Source organism: Ambystoma mexicanum, chromosome 5q, assembly GCF_040938575.1.
Source record: "Ambystoma mexicanum isolate Mex_15411 chromosome 5q, UKY_AmexF1_1, whole genome shotgun sequence".
NCBI classification, from domain to species: domain Eukaryota; kingdom Metazoa; phylum Chordata; class Amphibia; order Caudata; family Ambystomatidae; genus Ambystoma; species Ambystoma mexicanum.
Window position 1 is genome coordinate 103,354,220 of NC_090933.1, and position 22,449 is coordinate 103,376,668.

General features: G+C 46.7%; 1 protein-coding gene across 2 annotated transcripts in view; it reads left to right on the forward strand.

Moving 5' to 3' along the window:
- ELP2 (elongator acetyltransferase complex subunit 2) overlaps positions 1–22,449 on the forward strand; it is a 1,316,635-nt gene that overhangs the window by 478,580 nt on the left and 815,606 nt on the right. For both annotated transcript variants that reach the window (XM_069620606.1, XM_069620607.1), the window contains exon 7: positions 10,159–10,225. In XM_069620606.1, the coding sequence (XP_069476707.1) occupies positions 10,159–10,225 (67 nt within the window). The remainder of the gene's footprint in view (positions 1–10,158; positions 10,226–22,449) is intronic.

Here is a 22,449-nt window from a genome sequence, read left to right on the forward strand (position 1 = left end):
GGTGGTGTCGGAATTTCATTTAGGCCAGAAGGTTGTTCTTCCGGCGTTTTGTCCTCCTCCACATCCTGGTAAGGAAGAGGAGAGGCTCCATAGGCTTGATCCTAGGAGGGCGTTAAGCTTTTATATTTCACGCATGTCCCGGGTCAGAGTGGACGATCAACTCTTCATTGGTTACGCTGCAAAGCGTTTGGGACAAGCTGTGACGAAACAGACTTTGTCTCGCTGGATTATTTTGGCTATCTCTGAATGTTACCGCTTGGCGGGTAAGGACCCACCGGTCGGCTTGCGGGCCCATTCTACCAGGGGTATGGCTGCCTCTACTGCCCTACAGAGGGGGGTTCCTATTTGTAACATCTGTGATGCAGCCACCTGGGCTTCGGTACATACTTTTGTACGTCACTACTCCCCGATTCCATCCGTGGGCAGGATCTGGCCTTTGGCAAGGCGGACCTTTAGTCCGCAATTTGATTGGGCATTCTAAATTTCTATTTTCTGAATTCTTTTCCCACCTCCTTGCATTGGTACTGCTTTGGGAGTCTATCATAGGTATGGAATAGGTCGGAGGACCCAATCCCCTCCAAGAACAAGTTACTCTCTTACCTGGTAATGTTCTTTCGATGGGCTGGTCCGAAGACGTATTTCATATCGCTCCCTCCCTGCCTTCACCGCTACAGAATTTCTTATGCGATTGCAGCTTACGTTTCCGCAAGGCTTTGTGTGTCAGACTGGCACAAGGCTGGTGCCACACATTCTGGGAAAAAACTACAACTGGGGCTACGGGCATCGTGCGGCCTACTTATAACATCCAGTGACGTCGGCCGTCGGAGGAGGTCTTCGAGGGCGGCATATCGACGTCATCGACGCAGGACGCAGACACCGAAGATTTTCCGAAGCAGCACAGCTGTGGTGATTATATGTCATAGATATGGAATACGTCGTCGGACCATCCCATCGAAAAAACGTTACCAGGTAAGAGAGTACCTTGTTCGTCTGCAGATATGTGATCCCTTCTCCATTTCTCTAAAATATTACTTCAAAATATTATATTTCTCATTTGTAATATTCTTAGTGAACATTTTCCCTGGCAATTCGGCCAGGGAAAAGTGTTAATTTCCATTGCGACCAGCTCTTGACAAGGTTAAAGTATGACCTTAATTGAAAAGGCAAGAATTCTCGGAGTCCCCACTTATCCATATCAGCATGGCCAAACTATTGAGAGACGTTTCTCAAATGTATATGTACACCTTTCTTAACACATTTTTCTGTAAAAGGTTTCAGTGAAGGAGTTATCCCATAATGGCTTAAACAAATTGAAATCGGTTAATTTCTGGTCTTGCCACTCCATTCCTGTCTGAAGCCTGAAATAATCTTTAATCTGTTTTTCATACAGAGCTTTAGGGAGCCTAGCCGAAGTAGGTAGCCCCTCGGACTTTCTTGGGAGACAAGGGCAACAATGAAGCAAAGTACATTTTTGCGCATGTGAAACCCTTCCTGCCCTTCGGGAATTTTTATCTCCCAAAATAGACTTTGCGACTATAGTTTATTGAATGTATTTTAGGAGTTGTGACGAATCCCAGGATGTCATCCCTGTTTCCCTAGAGGAGCCATTTTCCATGAGTCCAGGGCGGTGAGGCCACTACAGGATAGTCCCCCTGGGGGTGGTGCTTAGTGGGAGGATCGCATTGGGAGGGAACCCCTCTTGGCTACAGGGAGGTCATCCTGGGCAGACGTGGTATTCCCAACATCCAACCCACTCTCTTTCACCTTCTCCTAACCTACTAGCCTCCCATATGTATGTCTGTAAGGTTAATCATGAACCCCTTACTGGGACGAGGGAGAAGAGGGCTAATGCCATTGAGAACCCATTGTCATATACTGAGACGAGGAGGAGGTGCAGAGGCATGAAGAGCACTTTGGTTGAGCCTTCAAGTGTTTACAGATTGGCTAGAACCAAAGTGAAATAGAAGAGGGAAAATCGAACATGGAGCCTGATCCTCCCTGTTGAGCCGCGAGAGCCAGCATGGTCCAGGAAAGAGAAATAAGGAAGGCCGGGATGCTTAGACCGGAGCGAGAGAGTCCAGAGCAGGTCCATAGTGGAAGGAGCGCTTGGCAAGCTAGGAAAGAGAAGAGCCAGGCCTGGGGAAGAGCTGCGCAACCCGGAGAAAGATCGCAACTGCAGAGCTGCCGCTGACAGAAAAGACCACAAGAGTCTGGGAAGCCCCACGACTGGTCGCAAGTGCCAAGGAATACCCGGGACGACAGCAGACTGCAAGAAAATATGTGCACATTGCCGAAAAGGCGCTGAGGCCCCAGGAAGGTGGTGGAGGTCCCAGAGATAAACTGAGAATACATGGTCTGGGACACAGACCGAGGGAAATAAACTATGTCACACGTTGGGTCACACGTTATTACTTGGCAGGGGAGTGAACCAGGTCTTATGTAAGACAAGAACCAAGCAAGAAAGGTGAGTCTGGGACTCACACCCATAAGAGAAAGAAAGGTCATCATCGTTATTTATACTCGTGGCAGTACCGGGCAGGTTAGTGAACCTGGTCTGCCCAAACGAGTGTTGAGAGAATCTGGGAACTTTACAAGAAGCCTGAGAAGGGCCAGCGGAAGGGAGAAATACCCCCAGCAGTTGTTGAACTGTGCGAGAAGCTTGAGAAGGGCCAAGGGAAGGGAGACATTCCCTCAGCAGTTTTTGAACTGTATGAGAAACCTGAGAAAGGTTAGAGGGAGGGAGGGATCCCCCTAACAGCATGCCTTGAGGACCAAAGGGGCGGGAGTCATCCCCTGGCCATAAAGAAGATTGAAGAAACCAATATCTAAACCAGAGTGGGAAAAGAAAGCCCTTTTCATGGAAGGCAACTTAAAGGACTACCACCCTAGTGAGGATAACTATAGTCAGTTAGGAACACTTATGTTTTCGTGGGCTGTGGCTTTTGAGAACTTTATGTTGTTTCAGAACGAGACTGTAACTTGGGGAAGGAGGCATTCCCTCAGGATATAGTCACACTCTTCAATTCTTGGAGAGTTTACACGTCTTTAATTTAGTTATTAGCGTAAGGGCAGGAAACAGGTTTTGACACAGGACTGTGACTCTTTGTTCTGACAGACTCTGTAGTATTTTGGTTGAGGCAGGGAAACCCCTCATAGAGATATAGGGCAAAATAGGGTTTTCCTCTCATTGTATTGTTTAATAAAAGGATTTTGCCAATCACCATGCCACCACTGTGTCAGACTTGTACTTCTGCCCCCATACATAGTATATGTAATTGTGTTAGCAAATATGTGGACTAATCTGGGAAGTAGTACCTTCTTTATATCGTTCATTCTCCCTACAATGGAATTGGGAAGTGTAAAGAGGGGTGTGCAAAATCAACCATGGGGTAGATTTTGAGAGTCCACTTTATAATGGTAAACAGAGAGACAGTGTGGACTATCCAAACCCACTCAAGGTAAGCTAGCAGAGTGTTAAGGCTTAGTCTAAGGATGCCTGTGAGAGTGGTCTAGGCTACAGAGAGTGCAAACAGAACACCACCGGTAATTAGACAGACAGGAGAGTACAACAATATACAATGATTTATTATGCATTTAAAATACACACGAAGCAATGAAACCTCTTGACAAATATTGTCACACACTTACTATAAAACAGCTATATACATTCACCCTTAAGTGAATAAAGAAAACCTATACTTGAATAAGCAGTGTAAAACATGTAAGTACTTCTAGGCATGAAATTCACTAAAGACAATTAAGATAGAATAGTTCCCCTAACACTTAATGAGTCCAGCCCTAAGATGGTTTGGGGTCTTGTGCCCTAAAGTCATCATTTCCAAAGTTATACTTCACAGGTAGGCTGATTACAAGATTTGGACAAAGCCAGTGGTTCATAACAAAGTCAAAAAGGTAAGTAGTTCAGGTAAGTAAACTAACTCCATCCCAGTCACCAGGATAGGGCTCCAAAGGGATCCTTCCAGGCCTCAACCGAACAAAGTTACGAAATAGTATTTTAAGGACAGGACTTTATGTCAATATAACCCTATGAAGAACAGCCAGTGAGTATTGCTGAGGTTATGGAATCCATTGGAGACACAGTCGTCTATGCTTGGTTCAATCGAGGAAAGCCCAGTGGTCACAGGTGCAGAGGCCATTTTTCAGTGCAGGATTTATTTTTGGTTGGTCACTGTGTTTAGGAATCGATTCCAGACACCTTCCAGCTGAACACCCAAATGAAGAAAAGATGAAGACTTCTGCAGGGCAGGCACCCTCATGACATCTCTAGAATGTGTATAAGGTGGATTACATTGGGAGTCCCCACGGTCGGGCAGCGACAGGCGGTCTTGCAGGGACAAACAAGAGAGCAGGTACTGCGCAGCTTCCATTGATGAAAGAAGATCCTCCAAGTTCCAAGGATGCACTCAGAACTGCGACGGCTGGAGCGAGGTAGCCCAGGTGAGAGCTGGTCAGTCCAGGGATACTTCCAAAGGCATGGGTCCTCCAACAGGGGTTGAGACTGGTTGTTTCCACCAGTCCAGGGGTCGAATCACCAACAATGGTCTCCTTGAGGTCAGGCAGACGAGCAGGGCTTCACCAGGACTTCACTGGAGTTGGTGCTGGTCAGCTGCAGGGTTCGTCGTCAAAGGGCTACTCTTCTGTGTAGAGGATTTGGCTCCAACAGTGATCTGAAGAATGGCTGCATTAGTTCTCCTTTCATCCAAGATATTGACCGGAAACCCACCCAGGTCAACCACTGGTAAGGCTCTGAACCATTCAAACAGGCTAGGCAACACATCTGCCCAGCAAAAGACATTCAGGCACCTGCATGTGTACTGGGACCGGTCCCAGCCCCCACATCCGGGTTCACAACCAAACCTCACATTTTCCCGCTAAAGCAGCAGCTTTCCCTGGAAAAGGGAATTCCATCTATGGCATTTCCTGACCAGAAAAAACAAGAAAAAGGCCAATGAAGAACATGGCCAAAGGACTAGCAAAAACCTTGTGGCACAGCCATTTTAGGGTGCAAAAGTGCACAGGTAAAAAGCATAAAAACTGGTAGAGAAATACCTACTGCCACCAGCTCATTCTAGGCACATTGTAAAAGTAGCCAAAAGGCCATTACAGAAAATGTTAAAAGGATACAGGGTATCCTAACCGCACTTCAATAAAAGGTGATGTGTGCAGTTGTAAAAATACAATAAATTCACAGAGAGACATAGGGTCTCATTACGGGTGAGCTGGTCTAGTAAAAATGCCGAAGAAAATGAGATACTACCGGCTCTGGCATTTTTACCAGACCAGCTCACTCTGAGTCTGCTGGAGTTCAGGGCCCTACTGGCAGACAAATGACTGAATCACTGGCACTGTTTAGAACAGTGCCGGTGATCCAGTGGTTCCCATTCCATGGTGTCCAGTGGGACTCCATGGAATGGGAACTTACCGCTGTTGCTGGCACCCTTAATATCCCAGTAACACTGTATCAGGCACTGGTAACGGTATGGCACTACCGGCGGTTTACCGGCAAACTCGTAATGAGGCCTATAGACTCTCAGTACTGACATTCTTGGGGACTAGTCAGTTTCCCCATAAGAATGAGCAAAAGGGCAAGGGAAGTAAAGGAGATGGCTTTAATGCCCTCCAAAAAGTTACGACAGGTTTCATAGCAAGCAAAAAAATGAGGGGCCAGTAGGAATCTATGGCTGGAAAGGTGCAAGAAAAAAATCTTTTCTAACACTTGCATTGACCTTTTTCAGTCACAATCATGTTATTTCCGTAATTATCGTTTTCTGTGATGGAAAAATGACCCATATGTAGCCCTTGTCACTTGAAGATTTCTGCCCCTACTTCTTCCAATGTATCATTCCCTGTTTTTGTTTTAGATCCAGTGCTAGCACAAACATGGCCTGGAACTATGTTTTGTAGTGGAGAGGAGCTCTTGCTACTCCGTATTTCCCTGAGATTGTCATTAGTTATCCTATTCATTAGGTTTTTTTATTGCCTTGAATACTTCTCTCTAGAGACCATCTACCTTTCCTATTAACATGGGCTCTAATTTTGTGTGGCGTCCTACAGGGTGCCAGTTTGTTGCCTCTACTCTTCAATCTATGTTTGAGACCACTATGTGCACTCCTTGAGGCTTCAGGCGTGTTCGTTACAAACTACGCCGATGGCGTGCAACTCGTCTTGGAGCTCAGGGGCACTTACACACTAGTTTCCATTAAACTCTTGGACACTTACGATCTTATCAAGTCTTAGATGACGTCGAACTGGATGTGTCTAAATGGCAAAAAAACAGAGCGCCTTGTCTTTGGCTCTTGGCAGGCCCGTTCCAAGTTGGGTCCCGACTACAAAAACTAAGCACACTTGTGCATCGTTGCCTATTTGGGACAGCGCCATCCTACTTAAAAGTGTGGATTAGCCACTATCGGCCAAATAGGCTGCTGCGCTCCTCTAATCTTGGACTGATCAGTTGTCCTGGCTACAAACGATGTAATGGACTGGGCAGCTCCTTCCCGGGCATTGCGGCAAAGCTGTGTAATGCACGCCCACTGGCTATCAGGCTGGAAGAAAACACTCTGGCTTTTCTGCAGGGCGCTGAAATCCTTTCTGTTCATGTAATATGACAGTTCCTTAGTCAGAATACTAGGTACTTGATTGCCTCGTCTTGAACGCTCGTCTCGTGTTTTTGTTGCGCCCCGATGCCTGTGGGCGATTCGGGCATTACAAATAAATAAAATAAATAAGCATAAGCCACTTCCAAAAGGACCAACTTCAGCGTTACTGAGGCATGGTCCAATAAGTGTTTAGCATATGCAGAGAGGTTTTTGAGTATTATTCATCAGGTCCCCAGAGAATAGGAAGCAATCTATTCTGGCAAACCTTTTATGCCTGAATAAAATGTGACACCAGGGATCATTAAACCCCTTCTTTGGAACGTCTACAGGAGATTTTCTGCATACCGTCGGGCAATGGCTGATGAAGGCCCTATGTGTTCACGGTTTCCCTCAAGTTCTTAATGACTTGCACTGTGTAAGCTGGCAAAGCAGTCTCAGTTTTCAGTATTAGGAGTGAGAAGTGTGGTCGGATCATAGGAAAGCAGAGCTTGAAACAGACATTTTGTTTCAGGAAGAGGAAGAGCTTTGCCTTCTGGAGGGTTAGGAATCTGCAGCAGAGGTTCCCCAATGTTCAGTTGTGTCCTCCTTTTCCATCTACTCGGTTGTAGTTCCAGGTAGCAATTTAGCGAATGACTTGGGGCCACCAGTCTCACTCACTCCTTACTCCCTCTCAGAGGCACTGATATAGTTAGGCACACACACACCCTCCAATCACATCTCACCCACCTTTCCAACATTTGGTGACCTTCTAAACAGGGAAAGCCAGTGTGACTCCGGTTTCCCATGTGCAAACACCAGGATGTGAAATTGGGTACCCAGCAGATCCTCACCCAGCTCAAACCGGATTCCATTCACGCAAAAGACGTCTTTCTAAGCTCTAAATCAGAGCTCATAAAGGCAAAACTGGCAAAAGGGCCACTCCTGCAATTAAAACATGAGCAAGAAGGACCATAAAGGTAATAGCCAGATTACAGGACTTCAAAAAATCCAAGTAGTCATTTAGCTCTTTTTCAGGGATCTAATGGTGCAATCAAGTAAAAGATACACAGCTTCCACCAACCTGTAACACTGACGCATTGTTAGAGAGCAAAGTCACCCAGTAGAAATGGGGCATTTTGTTAGTACCTGTCATTGGTAGCCATGTGGGCTTCTAAGGCAGCACATATAATTCACTGAATTGAATTTTAGCTGCATTTTGAGTACAGCCATCCACTGTATTGTATTTAGCAGCATTTGGAGTATAGCCACTGTATTGAATTTAGGTTCCACTAACCACCCCGCTCCTCGCTCCTCTCCCGCATACCTCCCACGTACTACACGCGCCCATATGGGCTAACCTTACTACACACAAACACACAAGACACACATCCGCCACAAGAACAAACTTGCTGAAACATCAAACAACCCAGACACAGCACTTTGTTCTTCTGGACACAATGACCCCAGTGCACACAATCAAAGCACACTCAGTAAGCCAACACGCACATACGTCAGTTTCTCATGGTTCTGCAAGCACCTACTGAAGAGCACAACCTCTATCCTATCCCTCTTCCCTCACTAACCTAACCCACTCAGCACCTGGAGACCATGCAACTGCTAGTGGTGTGGGGTATAAATCAACATAACATAAAAAGTAAGTTGTAGTCACTAGTATGGTTTTGGATTAAACATCATGGAGACTGTTAGTAAAGATTTTCTTTTTGATGCTTTCCTCCCATAGATTTCGATGGCACAAACTTTCTTTTTTTGTTTAGACTCCTGTCCTGACGGTTTAAAGGTCAATAAAGCCTTCTACTTTACTTTACTTGTCTCTTTCTGATTCTTATGGTGTAACTAATTAGTCCACAAGACCATCAGTACTGAGAGACTATGGGCCTCATTACAAGTTTTGCAGTGCAGGAAAAGTGGCAGCAAAAGTGCTGGTAATTCCCTGACGAGTACTTGTACCACACTGCAAAAATACAAGTTTGCCCGTGGGGTCACTGATTTACCTGCAGCCAAGAGCTGGAGGTCAATCAGGCCCCCACCGGCAAAACACTGCTGCTTTAGCCAACACGGTAATACTGGTAATCCCCTCCATGCAGTCCTATGGGACTCCATGGACTGGGGATTTACCACCCTTTCCGGCACCTGTAATATCGTGGAAATTCCGGGATATCTGGCGGTGGAACCGGTAGGTCAGTTTGCCTGTTTCTCGCTGGAATTACAGGCAGCATACCGGAAAACGTATGAGGCCCTATGTCTCTGGGATTTCTGGCATTGTTATAAGTGAACACATCACCATAATGTGAAGTGCAGTTGGGATACTTTGTATCCTTATAACTTTGTCTGTAATTAATTTTTGGTTACTTTTACAATGTTGCTAGGATGAGCTGGTGTCAGTAATTATTGTTCCAACATGTTTTATACTTTTTACTCTTGCTCTTATGCATTTACCGCAAAGGACACCTAAAGGTGGTTGCACCCTGAAATGGCTGTGCCACAAGGTTTTTGTTTCTCCTGAGGTTGTTCTTTGGTCTCCTTCCTGCCTTCTCTGGTCAAGAAATGCCCTTTTCTGGGAAAATCTGCTGCTTTCACGTGCAAAGGGGCAGTTTGTGTGTGAGTCCGGATGTGGGGGCTGGGACTGTCTGGTCCCAGTTCGCACTGAGGTGCCCGATTGTCTGTTGCTGTGCAGATGCGGTGTCCAGTAGCTATCCATGATTGGATATCCATGGCCTCTTTGATGCAGATCCTTACCTTTGGTGGACCTGGGCGACCTTCCAGTCCAGATCTTGGATAAAAGGAGGACTCCTACAGCCATTTTTGAGATCACTGTTAGAGCCACAGCCTCAATGAAGAGGAGCAGCCTATTCACAACCTCTGTAGCTGACCAGTTTCTACTCCAGTGACATCCTGATGAAGCCCTGCTCCTCTGTCCTGATCTCAAGAAGACCCTCCCTGGTGCTTGGACATCTGGACTGGTGGGAAAAACCAGTCTGGACCCCTGCTCGAGGCTCTGTGCCTTTTTAGCCTTCTGAAGTGTCCCTGGACCAACCGATGGCTGACCAGCTCTCTCCAAGGCTAAATCCCTGGTGCTGTTGCCATTCTGAGTGCATTCTTGGAGTTTGGAGGATCTCCAGATAGTAAACAAAATGTCTGGCAACAGAAATAGTAAAGGGAAAAGGTCCCTTTTTACAAATTCTCACTAAAGAAGTAGAACTGATACTTGCAGGTAATTGAGGGCTGGCAGGTGCGGGACATAGGGGCTCATGCTTGGCTCTGGAGGTATGATGTAGAAGGGACAATTCTGTTAAGGGAGCCTTTATGAAAGGTAAATAAATGACAGCCAGGGACGAGGTCCAGAGGCTGGCAAGGAATGCTACTGTTGACTTCCGGGATTACACCTGCGTTCCATGCATCTTGATTGGCCGCCGTCTCTGCTCTAGGTGTTAATCTGTAATGTAACTGTTTTAAGAACTATATAGTTGGTAAAAGAAATGGTGCATGCAGAGATGCAGAGATGCGTTTTCAACATGATGTGGTAATGTCATTTTCATCTCAGTTTCAGAAAGCACAAGTGCTCCACGGACATGAGGACTGGATAAGAGGTGTTGAGTGGGCAATCTGCGGTGAGTAACACACATATAAACATAAACTTTAGTATTCTTTATCTAAATTACAATGTATTCAATATTTTACTCTGCTATCTAGCAGTAATTATATCATCTTGTGGCTGAACTGATGACACAGTGATTACACCCAGAAAAACCGCAGCGTTTTCCAACACAATAACGTTGTATTTATGTTTGCGGTCGCTTCAAAAGCGACCGCAAACATAAATACGTTTTTAAAGCTGCGGTTTTATTTCTAAGTTTTCTGGGCTCCTCCAGCCCGGAAAACTTAGAAAAAGAACCGCAGCTAGTGCTTATTTTTAAAAAATAAATAAATAGCACTTACCGAGATTCAGCTGCAGCTTTCCTGCTCTGGTCTCCGGTCCCCGTCCTCCGCCTACAGCACTAATGAAGGGAAAGCCACCCAGCGGTAGCCTTTGTTTACTACAGCTGGCTGGCTTTTCCTTCATTAGTGCCGCAAAAGCAAAAGCCAGCACAGGAGGGCCTCCATTTCACAAAATGGATGCGCCCAAGTGCTTGCTTTTGCGAATTTTGAGCTTGATTAGCTCAAAATTTTACATAGGAAGTTTTAAAACGGAGAAAGCTAGTATTTTTTTTTATGTTGCCTATCTATTTTTTAAATACAAATTTTTACTAGACCATCCCTTTAAGGGTTTTGTGAAATGAAGAAAGCACAGTGCTTCCCAAAGGTACAAAGTTGGTTGTAAAACAGAGCTGTCAACATTTAAGCAGAGCCAGTGCAAGACACACTTGTGCTTAATTGCACTCACTGGTTTCCTATATGCTCATTGTTGGTAAGAGTGAGAGACAAGTAGGCTTTATTTGCAAGATAAAGGAGCTGCCAGTCATAGTCCAGCTGCCGAGGAACAATGGGCCTCATTACGACTCAGGCGGTAAGGGGTTTACGGCGGCGTAAACAGCGCCGACCCTTACCGCCTGAGTACGAGGTCCCTTAGCGCCATTGAGGTTTTAACACCTGCTTTTAGCAGGTGTTAACATCCATGGCGCTAAGGGACCATGGAGTTAATTATGCCACCGTAATTTACGGTGGCGTAATTAACGCCTTCCCCACTCCCATTATGCCCTATGGGGCAAAATGGGAATGGGGAAGGGTAAATGGGAAAATGGGGATTTACCGCCCCGCCAAGGTTGGAATGGGGCTGTAAATCCGCCAACCACCATGGCGTAAACATAGTTTACGCCATGGTGGTAAAGTCACGGCCCAGGCGGTAACTTACCGCCTGGGTCGTAATGAGGCCCAATGTGTGCAGGTGGAGATGAATCGAAAACATTCATCATCAGGACCTTTCCAGGAAAGGAAGGCTCCAAACACATTGGAAGCAGGGTTAGGGGCTAGCAAGTGCTGCTCAGTGTGGGAACCTTGGTGGTGAGTAACTAAACTAGGCACTCCGATTCAAGGGAAGAAAGTGCCGGTTTGATTCCCTGTGTTCGTGTGGATTGAGTTCTGTAGTGCACAGGCAAGCAGTACCTCACCATCACATTGTCGAGCTCCGGAGCAGAGCCTCTATCTTCTTTGAGTAAGTTGGTCTTCCAGCTGCTTCATGGCGAGCTGCAACAATTGAGAAAGGTTTGTTGCGAATACAATTATTCTAATACAGTTCTTGGGAGCTGAATGTAAATCTACCCTCCATCTGGACACACTGCACTCATTCAAACATTTGGTGACCACTCAGTCGGGCATAGTCGTCACATCCAAACCTTTTTTGATAAAACACTCAGGATGTAGATTCATAAGTCTAGTCATGGTTGCCGTGAGATCTCAGAATACCTGAATACCATACACATATTTTTAACACATTTTCTTCTATGCTTACTAAGTAAACACTGCCTCATTGTGTAGTCTCACTGGATTTAACTAGTGTGAGACAGGCATGGTGACAAGAGAGACACAGACTCGGAGGTAAGATTTCAAAACCTTTATTTCAAGTTTCAGGGTTGGTGTAATACCTAACTAGCCCTAGCTGTAAAGGGATGTTTCCCTGAAATGATGCTTCTAAGGGCTGTTCATGTCTGAAAGTCCAAATAAAATGTCTGTTTGTGTCTAAAGCTATGCTTGCCCTCACTCTATACAACGATGTGTTAGGGGCTCTTTTGTCAAAAATGAAAAGTAGTGGTTCAACAGAAAAAGGGGGCAACCTGGGTTGGTTTCCAGTGGCTTTCTTGCAAGGCGTGGTTTTAAGCACATCAAAATGATTTCAGTCAAACAGGGCTGCTTGCAAGACCTTCGCCACAGTGTCCTTGCAGTGAACTATAATGCCTTCAGTGTCTTTGAGTTGCTTGGGGGTTCCCTCCCCCAAGCTTCAGTCCTTTCAATACTATAAAACAAACCAATACGTCTCCAACTTGGCCGGGCCTCTCAGGGTTCCCTTCCCTAAGCACAGGCCTCTTCCAACTTTCAACACAAAACAAAATATATTGCAGTTCCTTTTTAGTTTCTCATGGTAACCTTGTCCCAGGTTTAGGCCCCTCAAACTCCAAGTACAAAGTTAACTGGTCAGGATATGCTTTTGTCTTATTTACAGATACTTGACATACAATCTTCTTATGGGGTAGAATCACAGGCTTTCGAAAACGACAGGGTCTTTGCTTTTCTTCAACGTGACCACTCTGATCCTTTGCCCCTCTCTTTATTTCTCACTTGCACTTTCCTTGGTACCTTTTATCTTCAAGTGTTTATTGTGCACACTTGCATTGTCTTTTATTTAATTTCACTTTGGGGTGCACACTTGCACTGTTGTTTTCCACACTATATAATCCTTCTGTGCCTCTTGCACCTTCCTGCTTTAGCATGCTTCTTTTACCCTTATGCCTTTGGCTGTGCCCATTTGCACGTCTTTGCACCTTTAATACTGTCACTTTCCTTCTCTGTGCTCACTTGCACCTTTTCCTTACTTTTCCTTTCGTACCACTTGCCCTCTTTAAACTTTCTTGTGCCCCATTGCACATTCCTTTTACTTTGCTTCTGTTCGCTTTTAACTTTACACCGGGCAACTTGCCGTTTGTTTCAAATCTGTTTACTTTCTGTCCTCTTATTTCTGTGCCGTTCGTACGCACAGTTTCTTTCGTTTCTCTTTCAATTTTCTTCCGCTTAGCTTTTGCTTTGTGCCATGTTATTAATCTTGCTTTTCCTCCCTTTCCCGCTCCAGCCACCCGCACGCTCCCAAGTTTCTCTCTCTGCCATGCGAAACTCACCTGGTAGCCTAGCACTGTTGAACGGTCTCTACAGGATGCTTTGGGTTGAGGTCAGGGTCTCACCAGCTGCCCCTAAGATATTCTTGAGCCCGGCACACGGGCCATGGAAACAAGCACTTGCACAGACTCTGCCAGCAGGGTCCCAGCTGCTCGCTCCGGCTCTCAGGAGGCACGGCTCCCCAGCTATGCTGCAGCCCTCCTCAGACACCAGACCAGCGTTGCAGCACGCTGCTGTCCTCCGGATACTCCTTCCTGCAGCTCTCAGCTTCATGGCTTCTCTGGTCCAACATGTTTCTCCAGCTCGCTCATCCATCTGTGTTTAAACCACACCTTTTATAGTGAAAAAATCACTCGGGTGGAGTCAGGTGAAAATGGTCCCTATTAACTGCCTGACCCTGCCTGACTCTATTAGTGGGACAACTCGAGTTATTTCTAGGGTATGTTGCATTTACTTTCCCCATGTTATTCCTATGGTTAATCTTTACTGATCTTAGTTACCTCTTCCTTGTCTCAGTATTTGTTGGAAATGGGGAGGGGGAGATTGGGTGAGATTGGAGATAACCCCATGAGGAAACTTAGCACCTGCCTTCACACCTTTAAACATTGTTCCAGGAGTCCCGGGCTCACAAGGCAGTAGCAGCAGGGCCATCATGCCTTACATTGGAGAGTCACAACCATGGCTTTCCCCCTCCCCCCATCAAGGGGTAGAACTGTGCTATGGAGGGAGTTGTTTCCAGTCACCTGCCAGCAAAATTAAGTGCGAAAAATACAAGTACCAGAATCCTCAGAGCTAATTAACTTGTCACACCTGAAACAGAAATGCAGACCCGCCTGAAAAAACAAAGAAACTCAGCCTCCCTGAAGATTGATGAAGTCATGAGAACGTGCGTTAGGAGGAGAAGCTAAAGACTGGTAACTGAGCGCCTGCCTTCACACCTTTAAACCCCATGAGGGAGAGTAGGTTGGGTTATTTTGGGGACTGGGGGAATACCATGTCTCGCCCTTCGGCATCATCCTCCCAACCCCTCGTAACCCTTCACACAGGTGATCCTCCCTCGCTTGTCCTCCCCCAGGGTCGGGGTCCAAAAGCGATGGCAGAGGTAAGTTGGACGATGGGGACAAGTGCCTGTGCACTAAATGAACCATAAGAAAAGCAGATTTGCTAAAACTGTACATTGGAAAACTAGCATCGAGCCTGAATTACACATGGAGCCAAGTAGGGATATTTGCTTAGGTAAGCAGACTACCTTTGGACACTCTGTCCTTTGGGATTCCCAGGGACACATTTACAGAGTTGAATCTCCATTGGGGCCCTGGATTGCAGATCACTGAGGAATAAGAGGTTGTTGAACCATGCGGGGAGCAACAGAAAATGTCAGAGGGCTCACTGTGAGTCCTAGGTTAGGACTTTCTTCCCAACGGTGGTCAATGAGGACTAAGTGATGTACAGAGGCACATGCCGCAGTCAGATAGAGCAAGGTTTGTACTTCAAGTTCATTTGATTCCCTAAACCTTAGAAAACTTTCCCCCCAAATGTCTCTAAAGACGTCCGAGGCCCTCTTTGGGCATAAAACAGGTTATTGTTCCAATAAACATGTGATCTCCCCTTCCTGGATCTTTCTTGGGGAAATGGTAGGTTTGTCATGCTTGTAATAGTTGACCAGAACTGGAAGGGTCATCAGCTGGCTTCTTTTCAGAGTTGTTATGAAATTGTATTTCAGTGGCTCAGTTCCATCACATTGAGCCAGAGAGTCGTTGGTCATGTCTCTGACATCTGGTCCCAGTCTTTAACTATTGCAGCAAGCTGGGCATGGTTTAATTGGGATATTGGAAGCTTTTATTGTTCTCTGCGATGTGAAGGGTTTGTATTACCTATTGAAGTGAATGGTATTAGCAATTGGGGCTCAGAAGTGGTGGAAATTACTCTGTTTTACCTTAAATTAGGGCACGCATGGTATCTATTCTATTGTTAAAGCAGAGATTATCATTGCTTTTTTTGGTAATATTTATACTGTTCTATTGGACTTGAGCTATGTGATCACACAGTCGAATTTGACTAGTTTCTGGATTTGATTAGGGATTCATAAGTACATGTGGCATACTGAGCCATTTGCACTTTTTACTGCCTTGTGGTGGAGTCTTAAAAAAATGTTTAGGGACTTGTTGCCTGTAGTCCTTTTTTGTTCTGCAAAGCCCCCTGTTGGTTCTAACCTTCATTTATGCTAGTTCGAAATTGGGAATTTGCTTCCGTCTTGTGTTTTGTGTTTCTTTTTTTTTTTTAAATCACTGCAAAATATTTTGAGACGTCACCCTATTCTTTTTTTTTTTTTTTTGAGGGGAACAATTCACAGCAAAGACAGTTCTCATAAACAGTACAGTATAGCATATGTATAATATCGACAATGGCATATATCTTTGGCAATAAGACAGGTATTGTCACCTAAGGCGACAGGGTAGGTGTTACATCGGCATCGGACATCAAATCACATCAATACAAACGTAGTAGCGACCATATATCTTTAGGACAACAGGGTGTCGGGACTGATAAAACAAAGATTTCCTCGTCGTCGTTCACCTTACACAAGTCTTTCAGGAAATTGGATTGTGTAGGCCCTGCAGTGGATTTCCAACATTTAAGGATGCAGCGTTTGGCAATAATACATGAGATGTTAAATAGTCTCCTCGTGGTCTCCTTCACCTTTCCAATGTCACCAAGCAGGTATTTTAGGGGGGACAGGGCGGCTGGGATCGCCGTTATCTCCTCAAGGAGCTCAGCCACTTCTCGGCAAAAGTTCGCGATAACAGAGCACGACCAGTACATATGATATGCCCCAGCATCAGGGGTGCCACATTTCAAACATGTCCCTGTGCAAACCTCCACAAACTTAGCCAGTCTGGCCGGGGAGTAATGTAGCTGGTTCAGTATTTTAAATTGGATCAGTCGGAGTCCAGAGTTCATGGAGACCGATTTGGTGAGTTGACAATATCGGGCCCATCTCACATCATCGATCTGAGTACCCACATCTCACTCCCAGGTTTATCTGATAGTGTTTCGTGAGAGGGAGTGTGATTGCACTAGGGTGTATAGCGACGAGATTCCTTTACCATGACCGTCCGTCGTCACCATGGCTCTGATACACTCATGTGCCTGGGGTTCTACCGCGAAGGAAGGCCATTTGGCAGCAAAAGCGGTTCTCATACGATAGTATTGAGGATGTTTAAGCTGACACCCTCTCACCGCCCCCGTGAAATCTGCAAGTTCACAAAACGTGCCATCAGGGAACATATCTCGTAACCTGAAGAGTTTATTTGGGTCCCAGGTTCGCTGAAGGGCCGTGTCGAAGGTCGGGGAAACACTGGAGAAGTTCCACAGGGGTATATCTGGGTCATAGGGGACCTCCAGGCCAATCCTTTTATAGACCCTGGACCACGCCCGTGTAGTGACGTATACCGGGTCGAAAGGGCAGTTGTTACTATAGGTGGTGTTCAAATGGGCCGAACGTATATCATTAGGGCGGACTGCGTGCTTTTCGAGAAGAATGTGTGGGGCTGTGTCCCCGGGGTCACAAGTTCTACTTTACGAAGTCTTGCTTTACGAATTGTGTCTGTGCTGCTATGCAATACAATTCAAAATCAGGGGCCACAATACCGCCCTGTGAGTATGGCTCCACCATTTTATCCCACCCCAACCTAGCAGTTTTACCGTTCCAAATAAAGGAAGATGCCAGTGACCTAAGTTTGACAAAAAAGGGTTTACCGGGCCAGATCGGGATGTTATTGAAGAGATACAGGAGTTTGGGTAATACTACCATTTTAAGTAGGGCCATTCGGCCGTATAGGGACAGAGGGAGATTAGTGATTGTGTGAGTGCAGCAGCTGTCTATCTCTAGCCACCATTATTCCCAAGTATCTCACCAGCGTGGGGGCAAGCTTAAACCCTGTGATGCAAGATAGGTCACCTGTATTAGGGGTCAAAGGAAAGATTTCAGATTTGGGGACATTGATTTTATATCCCGAGTATTCCGAGAACTTGTGTATGTCAGCCATAATGTGTTGCACATTCTCATGTGGGTCCTGGACATACACCAGTGTATCGTCCGCATACAGAGATATGATCTGGGGAGGGCCAGTCATCCTGAGTCCTCTATGCGAGTGGTGTTGACGAATATATTCCGCCATTGGTTCAATAGTGAGGGCAAACAGAATGGGGGAAAATGGGCAGCCCTGCCTGGTCCCCCTGTGCAGATGGAAAGAAGGGGACAGGGTGTTATTGGTTAGGACCTTGGCGGATGGTTGAGTATATAGCAGCCAAACGCTTTTAATAAAATACGGTCCAAGTCCAAACCTCTCGAGTACAAGGAAGAGGTATGTCCAGGAGACGGAATCAAAGGCCTTTTGAGCATCGAGGACCACTACGGCCGCCTTTGCCTCCGGGTCTATTTGCGCCAGCACATTGAACAGTCGTCGAAGGTTTAAAGCCGTGGATCTAGTTGGTATGAAGCCAGCTTGATCAGGGTGGACCAGGATTGGCATGTACGGAAGGAGCCTGGTGGCCAGTACTTTAGCGAAGATTTTCGCATCAGTATTGATTAGGGAGAGGGGCCTGTAGGAGGCCATATCTTGTGCTGGTCTACATGGCTTCAGAAGGACTGTAATAACTGCCTCACGCATCGAGTCTGGAAGGACACCACAATTCATGGCCTCCTCCTATACTTTTAGTAACATTGGGGCCAATACGCCTTGAAATTCCTTGTACAGTTCGGCAGTCAGGCTATCCGAGCCAGGGGCGCGGCCACCAGATAAAGATTTAATGGCCTTGTTTAGTTCTTCAATAGTCACGGGTTGATCTAAAATATTTCACCTCGTTTCAGTGAGTGTTGGGAGATCAAGGGAGTCTAGATATCCGAACGTGTCTTCCCCGGTTTTAACATCGTGATCAGAGTATAAAGCGGAGTAAAAATCAGCAAAAGTAGTGTTGATATCGCATTCTTTATTGACCGTGACCCCAGCCGGGTTCTGGATACTAGCAATTGGATTAAGGTGCCTTTCTGTTTTAAGCATGTTGGCCAGAAATCTCCCCGTCCTATTGCTCTCCCCGTATCTGCGGGCCTTAGCCGGGGCAGCCATGTACAAAACTTCCCTATTGGCTAGTTCATTAAATTCCTTGAGGGAAGCGTCTATCTTAGACAGGGTTTCCTTGTTCAATGAGGCACTATATTCCGTCTGTAGTGTATCTATTGCAGCTTCAGCCACACCCAGTTCCCTCCTCACCGCTCTCAGCATACCTGTAGATTTACCCAGTATAGTACCCCGGATCCAAACCTTGAATGCCTCCCACAGGAGAGCATAGGTGCTCCAGAACCCTCGTTCAACTCCAAAAACTCCTCGATTTCAGTATGTAATGCCTCACAGATATTGGGGTCCCTAAGGATTGCAGAGGGCATCCTCCACCTTTTAGCCGGAGGTGGGGTGTCACCCAGGCTGATGTCCTGTGTTATCGGCGAGTGGTCTGAGAGCGTGCGGGGGTGTATTGCACATTCATTGATCTCAGCGGAGAGGGACGAGCTAATAAGCCAATAATCTATACGGGGGTGGGAGTCATGAACAGATGAGTAGAAAGTGAATTTCTTCTCAAGTGGATACAACGTGTGCCATGCGTCAATTATGTTAGTCTGTTCCATCATCTGTTTAACGACAAGAGCCGCTTTGGACGGGGCCCTGGGGGACGTAGATGAGCGGTCCAAGGAGTGATCGAGGATCATATTGAAATCTCCGCCCCCATATTATATGCGCCTCTATCGATGTGGACATCATGTCAAGGATTGCGTGATAAAATAGCGGGTCATCAATATTAGGACCATATGTATTAATTAACAGAATTTGCCGTCCCGCCACCTCCCCCCATACCAACACGTATCTACCCAAAGGGTCTATCTTACTAGCAAGATACCTGAAGCACAGCTTGGAGTGTATAAGCGTCAGGACTCCCCTGGATTGTGTTGAATATTCTGTGAAGTACCTATGAGGGCCCCACCGTGGAAGGAATTTATTGTTGATACTCCCCATCGCATGTGTCTCCTGTATCAGAAGGATATGGGGATCATGGCGTGTAATGTATGCAGCAATTTTCCTTGCCTTGATTGGGTTGTTGAGACCCCGAATGTTCCAAGAAAGTAGTCGAATGTTCAACCCACCTTTAGCCTGCGCCATAGCCTCCTATCAAAGGGGGCATTTGCCAAGCATGGCGCCACTGTCTCAAGTTTTGGAAGAGTCTCGCTGAAGAACAGTCCCCTGGTTTTAACTTTATAACATCCCCAACCATGCCTGGCAGAGCACCAGGACAAACTTACTGGCTTCCCCTTCCAAACCCCACCCGTATCATCAACCCCAACCCGATGATGTATCCCATCAACCATAACTCGGGAAGTCTCTTGCGGGTGTGAGCTGTACTCACGTGACCGAACACCATGTAGGGGGGCTCACAGCCCTACAACAATATATGGTGGAAAGGGCCACCTCGCCGCCGACGGGTTATCAAACTTATGGTAAGGCAGTGTAGAGCAAGTCCCTTCAGCCAGCATGGTCCTCCTGTCCCGGCACCCGCCGGGGCGGCAGGTTACGGTTAGCTTCCCGGTTCCCCGGGGGAAGGGGGATTGAGGCCTCAAAATACATCATGGCCTCCGTAGGATTGTCGAAAAAGTGTGCGCGGCCTCCGTGTTGGATGCGCATTTTAGCTGGGAAGACAAGCGCATATGGGATCTGGCGTAGTCTCAGCTGTCTCTTGACCGGTTCGCAGGATCTTCTCAGTGTCTGTACATTGTTCGAAAAGTCCAGATATATCTGTATCCTGTTTTCTTCGTAATACAGGGATCTTTTTTCTCTGGAAAGCCTCAGGATAGCGTCTCTATCTCTATAATTCAGAAGTCGGGCAATGATCGTGTGGGGCGGCGCTCCAGGCTTAGGAGGAGATGCCATGGTGCGATGGGCCCGCTCCACGAGGAAATGATCAGAGAAAGCATCGTGGCCCAGGAGGGATTTCAGGAGGTTTTCCACATGGCGCTCCATGGAGCTCTTACCAAAGGATTCGGCCACTCCGACCAGGCGGATATTGTTTCTGCTGGAGCGAGATTCCAAGTCCTCGCACTTGTTCATGGTTTTCTGCAGGTCTCCCTTCAACTGGGCGATATCGCGGCTATGTTGTGCTATCGAGTCCTCATTAACTCCAATCCTGTTCTCCGCCTCCGTAGTGCGTGCACTTTCCTTATCAACCCTAGACTTCAAAGAGCTGATCGTGGCCCCTATGTCGTCCAGTTTGCTGTTCACCGCCAGGAATCCACTTTGGACCATCGTTAGTAGTTTGTCCACTCTCATATCCATTGGAGACTCCAGCTGGCTGCCCGAGGGCTCAGCGGGTGTCTCGACAGGCCCATGCGGCTGGGAGCTGGCAAAGGAGTCCATTGGACCAGTTTTCTTGGAGCCCATACATTTTTTCTCACGGTCCATGTGTCAACTCTGTTGGGTTGCGTTGCGTCAGCCCACACTTAGGCGCCCAGTGATAGGTAGTGGTTGGTGATCGTTGGCACTTAGGAGTGTGGCGTACACCGCTTATGAGTATATAAGAGAAAGGCACCAGGGCACCCACCTTATGATGTTATCAGCAGGCCCCAGCGAGTGAACGCAACCGGCACGCCACCGTTGACAAGGCCCGACCCACCGGTCAGTCAAGGATCAATCTGCGGGGCAGTAGAGGCACAGGGAACGGGATGACAATCCCGACGAAAAGAGCAATGTTCTGTCCGGACCAGGCGTGCAGTGTATACCCAGGAGAAGGATCGAGGACCAACAGGATATATCCACCAGCAACTCAGAAAGGCGCAGAGCGCGGCCATCCCCCTTCCGGCCTGCGCATGAGCCAGCACCCCCGGCCGTCGCGTGATTTCTCCTGGAGCCGTGGGCCGGATACGCCTCCGCCGTGTTCACGGTATAAGTTTGCAGTCCGATTTCTCAGGATTGAGCCGGCGTTTCTACATGAAAATCGGTGGAGTGATGCCGCAGGCTCTCCACCGCCGAATGCAGCTGTTTATTGGCGTGCAGGCGGCCCCGAACAGGATTAATTTATAATAGGGTATGTTACGGGCCAGAGCTCTCCCCTCAGGCGGCCATCTCCGTCGTGCGCAACAGCGCCCCCCAGACGCCACCCTATTCTGATGAACAGGGGCAAACTCCAATCCCTAGCCAATTCTTATCTGGATAGTGTTAGGAAAGATTTATTTTTGCAACTTTCTCTCCATAGTTTTCTACAGAGCCCCATTCTTTCTACTCTGTTTTTGATCCTGTCCTGACTTTTCGAAGGGAAGTAAAGACTTCCGCTTCACTTCCCTTTTACTCATTTGTTATGGGAAAAGTGACATGTCCTTGAGACTATCAGTAATAGGAAACTTTGTTTCCCTTTTGAATTCTTGTACTTTTACATTGCACACAGCACCTTATAGTGCAGTGCAATGGGGATACTTTTTTTTATAACCCTAGAATTTCACATATGGGATTTCTGGTTACTTTTATATGTGTCTAAGGGCATGCTGGTGGCAGCAGTTACATTTTCACAGTTTTTGCATTAGTGTTGGTTTGCACATTCGTGTTTACAGCGTATGGCTATTAAACGTGGTTAGTACTCTAAAATCGCTGTGCCACAAGAGTTTTATTTAGCCGTATTATAGATTGGCCTTCTTCCTTCTTTGCCAAGTCAGGAAATCCCTTATAAAGTCATTCACTTGCCCAGGAAAGCTGCTGCTTTTGCAAGATAGTGAGCCCTTTGTGTGTGTGGCCCAGGAAGGGGGCTGGGAATGTCTAGCCCCAGTCCGCATCACTGGTGCCATAAAGTCTGCTTCTGGGGCCAATTTGCAACCAGTAGTTGTCTCTGATTGGACAACTCTGGCTGTTTGAATTGTGCAGATCCTTATCGTTGGTGGGCTTGGGCTTGCTTCCAGCTCAGAATTTTGATAAGATGA